The sequence below is a fragment of the Impatiens glandulifera genome, chromosome 3 (assembly GCF_907164915.1).
Source record: "Impatiens glandulifera chromosome 3, dImpGla2.1, whole genome shotgun sequence".
Taxonomy (NCBI): domain Eukaryota; kingdom Viridiplantae; phylum Streptophyta; class Magnoliopsida; order Ericales; family Balsaminaceae; genus Impatiens; species Impatiens glandulifera.
In genome coordinates this window covers 699,807-715,610 of record NC_061864.1, presented here as the reverse complement: position 1 = coordinate 715,610, position 15,804 = coordinate 699,807, and the positions used below count along the sequence as shown (strand labels likewise).

The 15,804-nt window shown below is 33.1% G+C and overlaps 2 protein-coding genes across 2 annotated transcripts; one reads left to right on the top strand and one right to left on the bottom strand.

Moving 5' to 3' along the window:
- The first annotated feature begins 3,632 nt into the window (after window positions 1-3,632).
- On the top strand, window positions 3,633-8,193 carry LOC124928746 (kinesin-like protein KIN-7E). Its single transcript, XM_047468992.1, has 14 exons — window positions 3,633-3,720; window positions 4,095-4,344; window positions 4,440-4,529; window positions 4,613-4,713; window positions 4,800-4,913; window positions 5,010-5,091; window positions 5,174-5,241; window positions 5,340-5,405; window positions 5,486-5,610; window positions 5,683-6,019; window positions 6,125-6,229; window positions 6,647-7,276; window positions 7,345-7,628; window positions 7,718-8,193. Exons 2-14 carry the CDS (start codon window positions 4,125-4,127, stop codon window positions 8,034-8,036), a joined length of 2,541 nt encoding a protein of 846 aa, XP_047324948.1. The 5' UTR covers window positions 3,633-3,720; window positions 4,095-4,124; the 3' UTR covers window positions 8,037-8,193.
- A 3,951-nt stretch (window positions 8,194-12,144) lies between these two features.
- On the bottom strand, window positions 12,145-15,115 carry LOC124932682 (arginine decarboxylase-like). Its single transcript, XM_047473350.1, has one exon. It carries the CDS (start codon window positions 14,724-14,726, stop codon window positions 12,501-12,503), a length of 2,226 nt encoding a protein of 741 aa, XP_047329306.1. The 5' UTR covers window positions 14,727-15,115; the 3' UTR covers window positions 12,145-12,500.
- Window positions 15,116-15,804: the final 689 nt, after the last annotated feature.

The following is a 15,804-nucleotide window of genomic DNA, read 5'->3' as shown; positions in this document are numbered from 1 at the left end:
TCATTTCAATTTTTCGACTTCAAATCTTCCATTAAACTTGAGTGAAACTTAAAATGAAAAATGCAGGATAATAAATAAAATTGAGAAATATATATATAAATAAAAAAGAATATACCTCACTTACTCCATTCTCACCCATTCTTAATTGTTCTCTTAATAACATAAATCAAAAAATCTTAATTAACAAAAAAAACAGCCTACTAATTTTAACTAAGATATTCAGGTATTCAATTGCAATATTTATATTTTTCAAGTTTTTTATTTTATTTTTTTTTTATATAAAAACATGTGAGGTAAACAATTCAGTTCAATTTAATAAAAGTACTTTTTTTTTTCTACATTTGATTTATCTATAAACCTAGATTTTTATATTTCTCAATCTTAACATAATAATAAAATTTTCTTACTATCCATTTTACAATAAGCTACTATCTCATCCCTCCTCTATTCGACTTAACTCCATTTTAACGATAATTACATTGCTTGTTTTCTCCTCATAAAAGTTATCTAACTTTTAAAATTAATACAAGGGTTACCATTTCTTAATTCGTGTAACATTTAAAAATTATTTTCTATAATATGTACTTACTTTTTTTTAAACAATCAATGAATTAAAAAATCTTTTAAATTCACAAAAGAATATTATTTTAAAATAGTTTCATTAATGCTCATTAATATAGTTTTTTTTTTATAATTTTCAATTTTCAATTTTTTTTTTAATATTATACTTAGTTTGCTTAAACGATTTTTAATAATAAATAGTCAACGCAAAGAAAAAATGTATTAAATTTTACAACAATGATGATAATTAATTTCCATGATTGGGGTTGCAAATTTGCAATGATCCTTGCTTCATGCCAAAGCCTAACAATCACACGGTAACATATTACATGGCCATTATATCCTTTAAATGATCAAAAGTCTTGTTTTTACAAATTGGTAAAGAACTTCATCATTTTGTAATCATATCATACTTGAAAAACTGCTTAATTTTGCCCTAATTACACGTTTAGTTAAGTTTAATCAAACATTAAAATCATTCATTCATTCAATAAAAATATAACAAAAGAACACAATGTTCAATTATGTTTTCCCTGTTCTTCTCCTAACCTCTTGATCTCTTTATTATGATTACAAACAATGAAAATTCTATGGACAATATTATTAAATTCGTGACATAGCAATTAAATTTATATAAATTCATGACATATATTGTATGAATATAATATGGGAATCACAGTTTACATTCCTCCATTGACATATTCATATATATATATATATATATATAGATAATAATAATTAATTATTCATATAATTTGTATCAAGCAAGCTGTCACATTCTCAGTTTTGTTGGGTAGAAATTGAGGTCTAAGCATTTGAGTTGCCAATTGTGACAACATTGGAAATAACCCAAAATGACATGAATTTTTTAAGTTTACAACTAGATGTTGAATCTTTATATCTTAAATAATTCAACTCTTTAAATTATACTAATATAAATAAAGTCGACAATGTAATTTAGGGATATTTGAATTATTAAAATGATAAATTTATAATATAATACTTATTAAAGATGTTGAAATTAAGGTTAGTTGAACTTTATCAAACTATTGTTTTTAATGCCTTTACATTACTCTTTTCATATTATTATTTATTTTCTCGAGAGATTTTCAATGTTTATATTGTCAACTTCTTCATAATTTATTTTAAAACAAGAATCAAACTAGTTCTGAATATAAAAATATGTCATATAACTCTAAATTGAAGTGAGAGATATTAATAAATGTATTATGTTAATTTTCTACAAATTCAAAACAAAAAAGAAGGAAAAATAAAGAAATAAAGTTTAGCAATATTTGGTTAAAAAATTGTTGACAGAAATAAAGTTGCGAAATTTAGTTAAAATTGTTGAAACAAGAAAACGAAAAATATATCATTTTTTTTACTCAATATGCTATATCAACGACAATAAAACTAGAGTAACTCTTTGACTCAATATATTATATCAAATTTATTTAACACAATAAAAATGAAAATGAATATATCCTCGTAATTCTCTTCAATATTTATTTTTATCACTTAATTCAAAGTAATTTGCAATTTTCCAACCAAGGCATTTTGTTCTCCTAGATGACTTTATCCTCTTTAAGAAAAACTAAATTAATGTGGTTGAAGCATCTTTTTTATGTCCTATATTTTATACTTTGCATAAGATAGATGAACATTCCCTTTCTATATATTTTCTCAAATAAAAAAATTACTAACCAAGTGGGGCAGGGGAATGATAGTCTCATTACTCTCACATATCTAGAACAACAACACTATAAAATATGTGAATTCATATTGGAAAATAGTATAAATATTGCACTAATTTGACTAAAACAAAGTAATTTGTTTAAGCAAATATACTTTGTAAGTAAACTTTTGTTTAAAAAAATTCATAAACAAGAAGCTTTATTTATATTTATTAGGCAAATATGAAATATCATTTGGTATATCTAACTTGATTTCCTTAGATAACACCATCTGGATAGATTCTGTGTAAAAGAAGACTTTCAAAATATTTTCTTAGTTATTATCAAATCTGGAAAATAACAGTACATTTCCTATTTAATGACATGGATCAATTTATACAACATACAATTAAAATCATAATGTTAATTATCTTAAATTATCAACTAAAAGGTGAGAAGTAACACTAATATTTTATTGAAACCTTTTAAATACTTTAATTTATACAATCCAGATTTCTTATGTTATAATTCTTTCTTTATATTATAAAAAAAACATTTTATATGAAAATAAATAAAAAGTCAATATTATATAATAATTAGAATTTTGATCCTTGAAGAGTCAATTGAATTGACATCCAAAGCAAACATAACCAAGTCTTAATAATATATATATTTTTTTTTTTATCAACGACCGACAATATATATATATATATATATATATTTATTTAAAACTAATATTGCTATTTTTTTTTTATAACAAAATTAAAGGACCTTTTAAATAATATATATATATAATATGATTGTGTAAATTATTTGAAAAATAAAAAAGTAGTGGCTATATTGTTAGGAGTGACGGAGAATTGACGGGAGGGAAAGGAGAAACGGTCGGGCGGTGGAGAGACGGGAAGAATAATGGTGAGAAGACGTGGCTTTCATCTACGCACGACCTGTGGATCCCGTTTCCTTTTTACATCGGCAATGGCATAAACGTGATTTTCATCTCGCAGCGAACCAGAAGGAAGGACGTCGACTATTTCTCTCCATTCATACTTCTCTAGCGTGTGTTGTTTGAAAGAGACACTTGCTTCTTCAGAGCGATACAAAAAGAAGAGATATCGCCATTCATATTCCAACACTTTAAACACTCTTACACTGAGAAGAAGAAGAACAAGTCGGCGATTTCAATTTCAATTCAAACAGCCACTGGTAACATCCATCACTCATCTACTCAGTACTATTACTGATCCGCACGCATTCTATATAGATAGATAGAATCGTTAAATCTATCTCTTTCTATATACATGATGATCGTTTATTTATTAGTAATAGCATTTATTTGTGTTGTAACCGTCATTGTTGATTCTATTATGAACTATTTTAACCGTTACAATTACAGATTCTGGAAGAAGAAGAAGACTGTTTCATCCATCATTGAAACCTGATCTGAAGAAAAAGTTATGTCTTCCTTTGGAAAAATACAGAGAAGGTAAGAAAGAAGTATGTTATTTCCATCCTGATTTCATTTTCATTGAGAATTTTGTTTTCTAGGTTTATTTTATTTATTGCTTGGGTCTGTGGGCCATCATTTTCGGAAAAGATCCAGTCTCTCTATAGCCAACTTATATAGGACACCTTACTTCGTTAGAAAGCATTTGTAGTAGGTTCATTGAGGAAAGCTACCATTTTAGTTGCAGTTGGAAAGAAAGGTCTGATGAGACCTAAACATTAAGCAAACTTTTTTTTTTCTCTCAACTACTAATCCCTGATTAAGCTCTTTAAGAATATCCATAATCATCGTTTATTGCAGCTTGGTTTGAACTAACTCAACTCAACTCAACTATCTGATTATTGTTGTTTCAGGTGGTAGATGGGTTGTTATTAAGAAGGAAAATGGGAGCAATTGGTGAGGAAGAATTGATAAAGTGGGATATGTTGGCAGAGAACGGCGGCGGCGGGGAGAAAATCCTGGTGTTGGTTCGACTAAGGCCTCTGAACGAGAAGGAGATTTCTAGGAATGAGGTTTCAGAATGGGAATGTATTAATGAGACAACCATCTTGTTCCGAAACAGGCTTCAGGATCGATCTGGATATCCAAGTGCATATACATTTGGTAAGAAATAAGGAGGAGAGTTAAGTTATTCTCTTGTAAACTTAGAAAAGCTAAATTCATATTTTCAGCCTAACTTAAATCGTTTTGATGGGCAGACAGAGTATTCAGTGGAGACAAGTCGACAAGACAGGTATACGACGAAGGAGCAAAAGAGATTGCTCTTTCAGTAGTCACCGGAATCAATTGTAAGACAACCTTCCATTTTCCTTCTTGTTGTGTACAAAGCTTTCACCATTATATAATTTTTTTATTTTGATTTTTCATTCAGCCACTATTTTTGCATATGGGCAAACAAGCAGCGGAAAGACTTATACAATGATTGGAATAACAGAGTATGCAGTTGCAGACATTTATGATTATATACATAAGGTAGGTAATGATTACACTCTGTTTTCATTTGAATTTCTGAGTCTGTAATGTTTTCTGTAACATGTGTTTTGTTTCGTGACTTCCAGCATCAGGAAAGAGCGTTTGTTTTGAAATTATCGGCTGTAGAAATCTATAATGAAGTTGTAAGAGATTTGCTGACCTCTGATAATACTCCACTTAGGCTTCTAGATGATCCTGAGGTATGGGCTCTGTCTATTAATTCTCATCTGTGTTTGATAATAATATTTTTTTCTGTCAATTTGCATCTGTAATAAGTCTTTTTTTGGTTCCTTCAGAAAGGGACTGTCGTTGAGAAACTTACAGAAGAGACTCTAAGAGACTGGAACCATCTCAAAGAGCTTTTGTCAATTTGTGAAGGTATCTTTTTTTACCATAGTAATCTGTAAAATGTAAAATTCTCTGTTTTGATAGCTAATGTAAACAACACACAATCTTGCAGCCCAAAGGAAGATTGGAGAGACTTCTTTGAATGAGACAAGTTCTAGATCTCATCAAATAATCAGATTGGTGGGCTTTCTTTCAGTCAAACCAAAACTTTTGATTGAAACAATCTATCCTTCTCTCTTTTTCCCCTCTTGTTTAACAAAATCGACCTTTTTCTGCAGACAATTGAGAGTTCTGCTCGCGAGTTTATAGGAAAAGACAAGTCCACAACACTTGTAGCCTGTGTGGTATGAATATCTTATTTATCTATTTATTTTCTTGAGTTTTTTAGTTTCTTGTGAATGGAAAGTTGTTTTTGTTTGTGTAGAATTTTGTTGACCTAGCTGGAAGCGAGCGAGCATCTCAGGCTCTATCGGTTGGGAACAGGCTGAAGGAAGGCTGTCACATAAACCGTAGTTTATTGACTTTGGGAACTGTTATTCGCAAGCTAAGGTATGTTTAACGCACCTGGTTCTTATTCATTTCAAAATATATTTATTTAGTGCACTTGATGCGTGCATACAGCAAAGGGAGAAATGTCCATATTAACTATCGAGATTCTAAGCTGACTCGTATACTCCAACCGTCGTTGGGAGGCAATGCAAGAACAGCCATTATTTGCACGCTTTGTCCTGCTCGAAGCCATGTTGAGCAAACTAGAAACGCTCTCTTATTTGCTAGCTGTGCAAAAGAAGTGACCACAAATGCCCAAGTTAACGTGGTCATGTCCGACAAAGCCCTGGTCAAACATTTGCAAAAAGAGTTGGCTCGGCTTGAGAACGAACTGAGAGCTCCCCCCACCCCTTCTTCTACTTGTAACTGTTCTACATCTTTGAGGAAGAAAGATCTCCAGATTGATAGGGTAAATAATAATTATCATCTCCAGCTTATTCTACATGCTGTCAAACTTATCAATAATTAATTATATATATATTCTTTCTTTCTGCGATTTTTTGTTTGTATATAGTTGGAAAAAGAGGTTCGAGAGCTTAATAGGAAAAAGGATCTTGCGGAAGCTCGGGTGGAGGATTTGCTGCATATTGCTGCCAGTAATGAAGCTCAAAGAAAACAGGTATGTGAACTAATCTATATATAGAAACAAAATACTATAAGTTAATCAAATTAAACCAAGCCTCAAATGTTTGATTGTGGTTAATTCAATATACTTTTTATAATTGAAAAACAATAAACAGTAAACACTCTCATCTCATGCTTATTTTTCATTTCAAATTACAAAACCCATAAATGTTCAAATAATTACATATACTTGCTTTAATTTAAGTGCACAGTACAATTCAAGCTGTGCGAAAATCTCCTTAATCTATGTTCGGGAACCCTAAACCCTTGACAAACAAGTAAAATAGGTTTTCATGTACCCTTTTCATAACCACATCCGAAAAGAACGACCCAAACTATCCCTTCAAAAGAAAAATGTAACAAAAAGTCTTCCAAATTCTAAACTATTTTTTGTTTTCCTTGTTTTGACTAGAATGGGATCAGTCATTATCACTCAAGATGGAAAGACGAAGACGTTGAAAGTTCAGCATCAGCATCATCAAGTTCTTCTCCATTGCCAGCAGGTAAATTAGGTAAATCTTATTTCGAAACTGGAGACTATTCAAATGGCGTCTGCAAGGATGTACCATGTATTGAGGTGGATAATGAACCAGCAGCCAAGAAACATGTAGATGTTTCTGAACCCAGCAGCCATTCACCATCCAGTGAAAGAGGAGTCTCAACATTAACCGAGTTCCCATGCGAGGAAATACAATCATCTGATCAAGATAATTCAAGATACAGTGAAGTGGATTCCCTCGCCACACCACCTTTCGAAGGTGGTGATTATAGAAATCATATGTTGAGACGAAACTGGAGTTTCGAAAGTGATGTCATCATGAGCACGCCCACCACTCCACAACATAATTACACGCCGCCCCCCAATGGTGGTTATGAGAGGAATTTTACAGGCAGGCCGAAAAGCGTCCGAACGATCACAAAGAAGTTGTTGCGAAACAATTCTCAGTCTTCCATGGGTAGTAGTGTTGCAGACTGCAATGAGGAAATAATACCTAGTGTCGATACATTTGTTGCTGGATTGAAACAAATGGCTAAACAACAGGTGAGATAATTATTAATATCAAATTTTTATCCAAATTCTTAATTGGTCGATTTCCTGTTCTTTATTAGGTCAATATGAAAGACATTGGATTAGATCCAATGCAGCAGCAGGAGGAGGACATGTCATTGGTACAATCTGAATTCGAGAAGCAACGGAAGGCGATCATTGAACTGTGGGAGATCTGCAATGTTTCTATAATCCACAGAACATATTTTTTCTTATTGTTCAAAGGCAATCCGGCTGATTCTGTTTATATGGAAGTTGAATTTAGAAGACTAAATTTCCTTAAAGACGCGTTTTCACAGGGAAGCCACGCTGTTGAAGCTGGGAGGACCCTCACATTGGCCTCAAGGTGTTTTTTTTGTTGTTGTTCTCCTTTAAAAAAAACTCTGTATTTTATAATCCTGTTTTTGTAACTGGTTGGTTTTGTTGACGACACAGTGAGAAGGAATTGAATAGAGAGAAAGAGATGTTATGTAGGCTGATGTACAAAAGGTTCTCAGGAGCTGAAAGGAATAGGCTTTACAAGAAATGGGATATTAGTTTGGATTCAAAGAGGAGGAGGTTACAGCTCGTTAATCGGTTGTGGAACCAACCAGACGATTTAAACCGAATTATGGAGAGTGCAGCCATTGTTGCTAAGCTAATTAGGTTTTCTGAACAAGGCCGGGCTGTGAATGAGATGTTTGGGCTTAGTTTCACGTCACCGAGTCCTGGCTGGAGATCCTTTGGTTGGAGAAAGGGCATTTCTTTCTGGTGAAGTGTGAATAAAAAGGGGTTGCAAATTGTGCACCAAATTGTTGTTATTGATAGAAGAAATATTTGAAAATCTGTCTTTTTTTGTTTTATGTGGGATTGTATTTGATTGGGTTGTGGGAATGATATATTAAATAAATTTGACTTGTTACTCAAGTTAATTAATTTGATTATACTCATTACAATTTTTAAAAATATCATGTACTCATTATGGTGGTTTTTATTTAAATTCGATTTTCACTACTAATACCAACGAATTTGTAACGCATGAACAAATGATGTGAAAAGAAAAATCCGATGTAAGATGATCTTGTTTTGGGCGACAAATAGACATTTGTGCGCCTACTACTTCATATATATTGATTGTGGAATGTGACGAACTAAAAAAAAATATGGTCAAGTAGAAGGAAATGCTCTTTGCAAGTTGTATTCATTATTTAAAATTTTGAAAGAGCTTAAAACAAGACAATGTTGTCCCATATTTGATTCGTGTGAGCACTATAACCTTGTATGCTTTTTTTATTCCAATTTTTGTTTTCCTACTCTTGTTTCCTTTCTTTGTAATATGCTTTATTTATTTGTTGAAATTTAAAATAATCCAAGTTTTTTTAAATAAATAAATACTGTTTGATGTAAAATGTGGGCTATTTTGCTAAATTAGTTTACATTTTATTGTTTATTTGTTAATAATTTAAATATTTTGATAATTAAATAACTATTTATTTGAATTAAAATCTCTCATTTTTATTATATAGTAGATTGAAATGTAAAATCAGAGTGTTTCATAATAAAGTTTATTTAATCAGAATGTTGGTGGAGGGGGTAACAATGCATAATTAATTATGGACTTTATAATGTTGAGTACATATATCCTAAGATCTAATTAAATATTTAATTAGTTCCAATTAAGTCAATCAAATGATTAACGACTTTCCTACACACTTCTAACATTAATCTTCCTGAATGACATGAACACCTCTTCTTAATTTTTAATTATTATTATTTTTTTTTTAGTTTGTTTTGTTATAATAAATGTAAAGGTCAAGATAACATAAGTTACATATTAACTAATAATATGAACTATACAAGTCAATTATCCAATAATAAAAATGAAAATCAAATGTACATAGTATATGACTCAACTACAAGTACAAATTTATAATAAATGTTATTTTTAAATAGTGTATGGAATTTAATAATTAGGTTTGTTTTGTGGAAGTTGAGGATGACACATATATCACCTAAAGTGTCATTTTTTTATGGGGTTAGAAAAAAAAGTATTTGAAAAGATGCTTACTTGATTAATATTTTTTATAAATAAAAAACTCCCATACAAACAAGAGAAATAAAGAAGGATTCAAACATCAAATTGTCAAAACTCTTACAGAATGGATGATTTGCCATTGATTGTCATCAAAATTTGATCTTAAAGATAATTAACACAAGATTTAAAGTCGTTTTAAATAAAGATTGAGACTATAAAAAAACTCTGTTACATGAAATGATCATGTCCCATAACTAATGTTTTCATCATAATATTTGATAAAAAAGACTTGTTAAACCGTGAGTCAAACCTCTTCGATGATACATTGTACATTGAAGATAATACGAAATATTTCGAGAAAAAAAAACAAATAAAGAAAAAAAAATGATAATTAATTATGGGTCAAGTATGACTCTAATAAATGATTTATCCATTTACTTGTCATTTTCCAATCACGGCAAATACAATGTGATAAATAAATTTTATATATATCCTGAGGACAATGGATTGCATTAATATTAAAGAAAGAAAAGATTGTGGCTTGAAATGTTTATAATAATAAATTTGAATAGGAAACTTCAAAAAAACCAAGCAACTGTGAGGTCCCTTTCAAAAAGGTTGATATTTTTCTAGTCAAACAAGGGTAACCACGTTGTTTATTATTATTATTATTATTATTATTATTATTATTATTATTATTAGTTGCACTTGTTTGTTCTAATGATATAATTATTATTATATGTATCAATATCATTTAAAAGTATATTTTAATGTCTACAAAAATAATATAGTTAAGAAAATTGTGCAGGACCTCTTAGGTCTTGTTTGGATTGGGGTTTTTAAAAAAATCTAGAGAAAAAAAAAATAATTTGTGATAATTTTAAGGAGGTGATAATTATTTTTGATAAAAAGACTAAAAGAGTATTGATATATATGAATAAAATAAAAAATAATAATTTAAAATAGATGGTATCTTAGTATTTTGGTTAATGAAATGAGTGATGTGATTGTTAAGAAGTGATTGATTAAAAAATTGATTTGGGATGAATTTTTTAAAAAACTCAAAAAGAACAAGGCCTTGAGGAAGCTGGGATATTCAAGTTTATTTTGTTGACCATAAATTAGAGAAGGGATATTATTCATTCATAAAATGGTGAAAGAAAATGAAAAAATAAATAAATTAAAGAAGCTGAGTTGATCTTGAATTATTTTAGTTTTTATTTTTAAAGTATCTCTCTATAAATCACTATCACTTGAATTATAAAACCACTCATTTATCAATAAAATGTCAAAAATATAATTACTTTAGTGGTAAATGATCCATGTATAATTAAAAAATGATAAGAATTATTTAAAAAATAATAAAGAAATATTTAAGCATAACTATAAAAGAAAGAAATACAAAAAATAATAAAAAAAAGTAAAAAAATATATTAAAATAAAAAATAAAAATAAAACACGTTTAACATATCACAACATAAGAAATTTAACAAAACGTTATAAAATTCGCATAGAACTACTATTGCCATTTAAAGTTAGATAATTTATTTCAATAAAATAATTCACCAGAAAACAATATAGATAATTATAAAATAAAATTCAATTCAATTCAAACTTTACAAACTCGAAAATTAACTAACAACTCTCAATCATACACGACAAAAAGATTAACTAATAACTCTTAATCATACACGACAAAAAGATTAACTAATAACTCTTAATCATACACGACAAAAAGATTAACTAATAACTCTCAATCATACACGACAAAAAGATTCTTGATATTAGTCTAACACTCGAATTTTAAATTAAAAAAGAAAACACTCTAATAAATGACCTTCATCAAATCTGAAATATGCAAAACTTTTTTATCAAACAAGTTAAAAAAAACTTAATAAAATCCAACAAGATCTTACTCAGTGTATTTAATTTATTTTGAACTTTATTTGCTTTAAGCTAATCTGGATCTTCTTGGGTCCATTATTGTAACATGGGTTGTGTGTCTAGGAGGAGTAGTTGTTAACCTAACATCCATCCATCTATCCCAGAACCACACTTTTGGCATTTGGTGGTGTTTGGCAATTGGGAGGATGGTGGGCATATATATGTATAGTGGAAAATAAAGAGAGAAAGAAATGAATGATAAAAAGAAGTTGCTAGACAATATGCTAGCCCAAGTTGTGTGTAGGGAAGGGGATGGGGTGTGTGGGTAGTTCAATATTTGCCATACAAATGAGGGTAGACTCATCTTGTTCAAATTTAAATAGATTAGATAGAGTCATAATAGTGTGAGTGAGTGATGATGATAAGGTATAGTATATAAGGTAAAGGTAAAGAAGGTAAGGTAAGGTGGTCACTAAATAATGTGTGGCAACTATATAACTACCTTACATGGCTAGCTGGCTGGCTCTCTCTATCAATTTCTATAAATGAAGATCTCTTTCTCTTTTGTCTCTGATTCTGCCTACTTGTTACCACCACCACCAAATCACAAGAATCTCTCTAATATATATGGACCCAACCCTCCCTTCCTCCTCCTTCCTAAGCATTTTATTTATCAGAGTCCCCCCACCCACCCCCACCACACTATTCTTTTTCTCAAGGTCTAGATTAGTTTACTAGTATATTCACAATCCCCACCACCCTCCACTCACTCACTCACCCTTTTCCTTATGCATATGCATGATCCCCTTCCCTTCTAAATGCAGCTAAGGCAGAATCATACTATGGTCCCATTTATTATCAACACAAACACAATTACTTGGATAAACACATTATTCAAACTTTTATTTATCCATTTCTCTTACCAACATAACAACAAAAAAACAAGAGAAAATAACTAACTAGAAGAAGATAAACAAAACAACACTAGTAGTGTGTATTGCAACACCAAAACATTCATTCAACATCATAAGTTTGCCAAAAAGAACATTAAAGCATTGCATACCAACAGAGGTTCTACTACAACACTAATATTACACCTCCTCCTCCTCCAACTAACCCCAGATTTCAAATGGGAATCAGGAGGCGGGGAAAGACACCCTTCATCTGTTTTTATGTTTGTTGTTTTCTCTCATAAGAAAGAAAGAACAAACAAACAAACCAACCAACCCTCAAATACAAACAGTAGTAGTAAGTAGTAATTATTATTAGTTAAAACAGAAACGGAAACAGATTACCCCATCACAACCACCACCACCAGGATCAAGCACAGATGTATGTCTGATCATCATCCTCCCCATCCACACAAGCACCCCCGCCTACAACATCATAGCTCTCATCAACACAGCAAGAATAACACCCATTCCCCCCACTAGCAGTACCAGCAGCAGACAAACAGCAAGACCTAGTACTATTATTATCACCTGATGTTGCCAAATAAGGCATGTTGTTAAACGAACCAGCAATCCCATTCACAACCGATACAAAACCCATGTTATTATCATCATCACCGTCATCATCTTGATTATTAACAGCTCCAACAAACTCCTCCGCCCTATGCTTTAACGTTTCAAACATCATCTCCGGCTCATGATGCATTACTCTAAGCACATCACTACAAGACGGACCAGCCATGGCTCGAGTCACCGCAAAGCTATGAGGTCCATCGCTCTGTGAAACACGAACCACGCTAGGTCCACCAAATAGATTATGAACCCCTCCAAGAGCCTCCTCATAAGCCCCTCCTAAGAACATACCCAAATAGTACCCTCCTCCGCCACCCAGCTCATGCAACGGCAAACTTCCCTGCCCACCAATGAACTTGTCGATCTTCCCATCACTATCACACGTCAGATCGGACAACACCCCTCTAACCGAAGGCTGCTCGTCTAATCGATGAATCGGAACAATTGGGAAAAGTTGCTCAATCCCCCAGAAATCAGGGATCGAAGTGAAAACAGACAAATTGACATGATATGTTCGAACGGATTCAGATACTCCAATCGCCTTTGACACAATTTCACATAGACCGTCAACAGCAGCGAGTTGTTCCATACACAAGCTTCCATCTTTGAACTGTTCAACACATCTCTGTTTAAGCTGGTCGGCGTAGAGCAAACAGGTATCGTACTCTCCTCGGATAGCTGCAACAGATAGGTTGCGATAGTCGGCAAGAGCTTCTTCTCCTAGACCCTCTACGAAGTACTGAAGACCGGTTGAATCCATGTTTGGGGAGTCGTATACGTTCGATGATACAGCTTCGAATATTAGAATCGAATGATGGGAAACAATGGCTCTCCCGCTTTCGCTGCAGATGATTGGATGTTTCACGGATTTACGGTCACATACGAACTGTACTGCACGAACTACTGCGGCTGCATACTCGTCAAGCCCGTAGCTAACTGAAACATCCGAATCCGCTGATTTTGAACCATCGTAATCAATCCCAAGACCACCGCCAATATCAATCACTTGCATTCCAGCACCAAGGCGGACCAATTCGCAGTAGATCTGAGCAGCCTCTCCAACACCGTCGGTTAACAGGGTTGTGGAAGGAATTTGTGATCCGATGTGAAAATGGAGCAATTGAAGGCAGTCCAGCATTTCAGCCTGCCTGAGCTTATTCACCACACGAAGAATCTGAGTAGTTGTAAGTCCAAACTTACCCTTCTCACCAGAAGTCGACCCAAAATGGCCAGCATGCTTTGTTCTGAGTTTGGCACGCAGGCCAATCACAGGACGAATAGCCAGCTTCCGTCCAATTTCAATAACCAGGTCGATCTCCTCTTCCTGCTCCAGCACAATAACTGTGTTCAAGGCAAGCTTCCTCGCTACAAGTGCGAGCGAAATGTACTCAGCGTCCTTGAATCCATTGCAGACCAGTAGAGATTCGGGATTTCCGTAACAAAGACAGCTCATGGCGAGGAGAAGCTCCGGTTTGGATCCAGCTTCCAATCCAAAACGGAATGACGAACCGAACTTCACAATATCTTCAACAATGAAACGATCCTGGTTACATTTCACTGGATAAACACCTTGGTAATGAGACTCGTATTCTTGAGACTCGATCGCAAAATTGAAAGCGGATTGTAGAGACTCGAGTCGATTCTTCAGCACGTCAGGAAACCGAATGATCAACGGAAGCGGCAGGCCAAGGCCACCGGATGACTTCGGATCTGAAGCCTTCTTTACAACCTTCAACAGATCAATCTCCTGGTGAGACAAGGTATCGGTTCCGTACGGCCGGACGGAGATATTGCCGGAGCTATTGACGTCGAAATAAGGAGCGCCCCATCCATCGATTTTATAGAGAGCGGATGAACGAGGAGGTGACCAGAGGGACAAGGCATCGACGGCGTCTGACATGGATGTGAAGGAGATGGTGTTAGCCGGTTGAGGTAGACCGGAGAAAGATTCCGGCAAGGGAAGAGTGGTTTCCCATGCGGCGGCCGGCGGCACGGAAGAATCTACAAAACAAGCGGCCGGCATCTCTTCCCCGATCTGTTTTCCGAAACGGTTAAAAGAATGAAAGAATGAGTAAGATTATTGTTGTTTACCAATTTCTGGTGTAAAGGTGGGGGCTTTAATAGCCGCCGAGGCCGGAGCCCCGGCTACCCCCTCAAAAGAAGCAGAATGAACGTCGGGAAAAGGGGTAAAACCCTAAATCACTCTCACGATACGTATATATCCCCACAACGACCGGTCAGAAGAAGAATATTCCGACGAGATCGAAAGAGAAATTAACTATATAAGGAATAATTCAACCTTGAAATGAAGAACAAAAGGAAATTATTGAAATGGAATCGAGCAAGAAATGGAAATGGCGAAGATTTTAATAATATATTGCTTAATTATCGCAGAAACTGAAAGAAGAAGAAGAAGAAGAAGATTGAGCGAGAAATGCATGAAACGCTTTGCACCTTTATATAGGAACCAAGAGGTAGACGGTGGGCCGCAGGAATGAAATGGGCTGGGCCCATATTCGATTTCATTTTTATTTTATATTTGGTCTACAAATTTAACGACTTAAACGGAAACGGAAACATTCGTTCCAATCTTATCTATTCAATATTCATCCCTTGGTGCTTGGTGCTTGTTTGATATAGGTTTTTTAAAATTTATTTTTTTTAAAAATTTATTTAATATTATCTCTTTATTATATCACTATCCTCCCAAAATATTCTTACTCTTCTTTTTTTTTATAATTTTTTTTTATTTTTTAAAAGAAAAATGTTCGGATTAACCATTTAACGTCGTTAACTAGTACCGTCTACTTGGTTTGGTGTGCCTCACAAGAAAGTCCAATAAAAAAAAAAGTAAAATTTTAATTAATATTTTTGAATCTTGGTGGGTCACAGATAAGAGAGATCTACTTTAACGGTGGGGTGAATCAGCTTCGAGTTGCCGCGTGGCTTGACCATTATTAACTTCGGTCCAGTAAGGGTTTGGACCTATATAGACATGTTGATGATGATGCATATTATTTTTTGGTTTATCAAAATTAACATATATCAAAACTATAGATACGAACATCACATCGGCTATAAATTTTTTTAATATGTAGATA

Bases quoted from the DNA above. Each gene is read 5' to 3' on its own strand.
- LOC124928746 (XM_047468992.1), top strand. From the start codon at position 4,125: ATGGGAGCAATTGGTGAGGAAGAATTGATAAAGTGGGATATGTTGGCA. The intron at 5,092-5,173 runs GTATCTTTTTTT...ACAATCTTGCAG, and splicing joins GCTTTTGTCAATTTGTGAAG to CCCAAAGGAAGATTGGAGAG. The intron at 5,406-5,485 runs GTATGAATATCT...TTGTTTGTGTAG, and splicing joins CAACACTTGTAGCCTGTGTG to AATTTTGTTGACCTAGCTGG.
- LOC124932682 (XM_047473350.1), bottom strand. From the start codon at position 14,726: ATGCCGGCCGCTTGTTTTGTAGATTCTTCCGTGCCGCCGGCCGCCGCA.